The sequence below is a fragment of the Cyprinodon variegatus genome, unplaced genomic scaffold, assembly GCF_000732505.1.
Source record: "Cyprinodon variegatus isolate N-32 unplaced genomic scaffold, C_variegatus-1.0 Scaffold148, whole genome shotgun sequence".
Taxonomy (NCBI): domain Eukaryota; kingdom Metazoa; phylum Chordata; class Actinopteri; order Cyprinodontiformes; family Cyprinodontidae; genus Cyprinodon; species Cyprinodon variegatus.
In genome coordinates, this window is record NW_015150601.1 from 104403 (window position 1) to 105890 (window position 1488).

The window sequence follows — 1488 nt, forward strand, 5'->3', positions numbered from 1 at the left end:
AGAATATGTTCGCTTTTATTATACTGGTGCCTGCAGTTTGGATTAAGTACATGAAAACCACTTTCCAGCCGCCGTTGTAAATCGCGAGGAGGCGACCGAGCCAGAGGCTGCTGTTGAATGGGATTCCTACTGACAGCGCACCGCCGCTATGTGGGGGTCTAAGCAGCCTCGACAGAAATAATATTTGAAGGCAGGATGGTAATCTGGATGAACTGACTGCAATGATGAAGTTCTCAGGTGGATTTTTCCACTTAAAAACATATTAAAACTACTTTATTCCCACTGATCACAGCAAATATAGCTGCAAGGCAGAGAAAGCATAGAGTAGCTCCGCCCAGCGCGCATCAGACACTTTTTCCACCGCGCAGCTGAAGCAGCTTTGCTGCTCCATCAGAACTAAACTTGTACAAGCATCAAAAATGAAGCAGCAGGCGCGTTTTTGATGCTCCTGCTGAGTTTGGTGGGAACGTAGCATAAGAGCTTCTAATGAATGATGGAGCTTCATCAGCTCCGTATTTCAGCTCTGCAGGAGTTGCGTCCAGTCTCTTTATTGGTTTCAAAGCTTTAATGCGGAAAATACATTTGAAAATATGTAAAAATTTGGACATTTGTTCTCTGACAAGCCTTCTGCTAGTATGTGCTAAATGAAAATTGGCGCTCTTAATGCCGTGAGCCAACAAGCTAACGGTAGCTAGCATTTTTTTTCATCCCTACTCTATGTGTGATATGTAGAGCTCCCCCTACAGGTATAGTTGGGGACGGTTCAGTAGATGTCTGGGGCCTATAGCCCGGTGCAGCTGATATTTTTACCAGTTTTTCAAACAAACAGTTTTATTTTTATTTTTTTTTAGGGGGGAGGGGGGATACTCTATAGCCCAGAATAAATGGTAAATAAATGAACTGAAAATAAATAAATAGATATTACAGAGGAGACTAAAAATAGACAACATTTTAACTAATTAATAAGCATTTTCATCCAAAACACTAAAACTAAAACTTGCCAGCCCCAACCCGATGAATTGGTGCCCTGGGCAGTGAGCCATACTGCCCATTTAAAAAAAAAAAACAACTATTCCTCGAAGGTCTACTTCAGCTCACCTGGGGAGCCATATTCATGGCGTGGCAGACGGCAGATCTTGGGCATGACTTCTATCAGAGTTTTTACGTACTGCAGGATGGTTCCCTGTAACTGCGAAGTGACACAGATGATGAATAGATGACAGCAGGCAAAGGAAGAAGATGAGAAAGTTTAAGAACTCAGATCATTAAGGGGGAAAAATGTGTTGGAAAAATGAAGGGGTGGGGGTGGTGAAGATAAAATACCAGGCTCTTGACAATCTTGAGCAGCTCCTCCATCACTACGGCGATGCCTTGGTAACCGAGGAGACGGCAGATGGTCTTGAAATGAGGAGGGCCGACAAAGTTTCTGTAGGAGCTGTATATGTGGGAGTAGGCAATGTTCAGCGGCTGAGGAGACAAACGGAGAGA

At 43.6% G+C, this 1488-nt stretch overlaps 1 protein-coding gene across 1 annotated transcript in view; it reads right to left on the bottom strand.

Annotated features, from left to right (window-relative positions):
* The window catches only part of cyfip2 (cytoplasmic FMR1 interacting protein 2), a 68234-nt gene that overhangs the window by 23669 nt on the left and 43077 nt on the right, over nt 1-1488 (bottom strand). The window contains exons 23-24 of the mRNA XM_015377199.1: nt 1324-1467; nt 1099-1189 (exon numbers count right to left, since the gene is read on the bottom strand). Of these exons, the coding sequence (XP_015232685.1) occupies nt 1099-1189; nt 1324-1467 (235 nt within the window). The remainder of the gene's footprint in view (nt 1-1098; nt 1190-1323; nt 1468-1488) is intronic.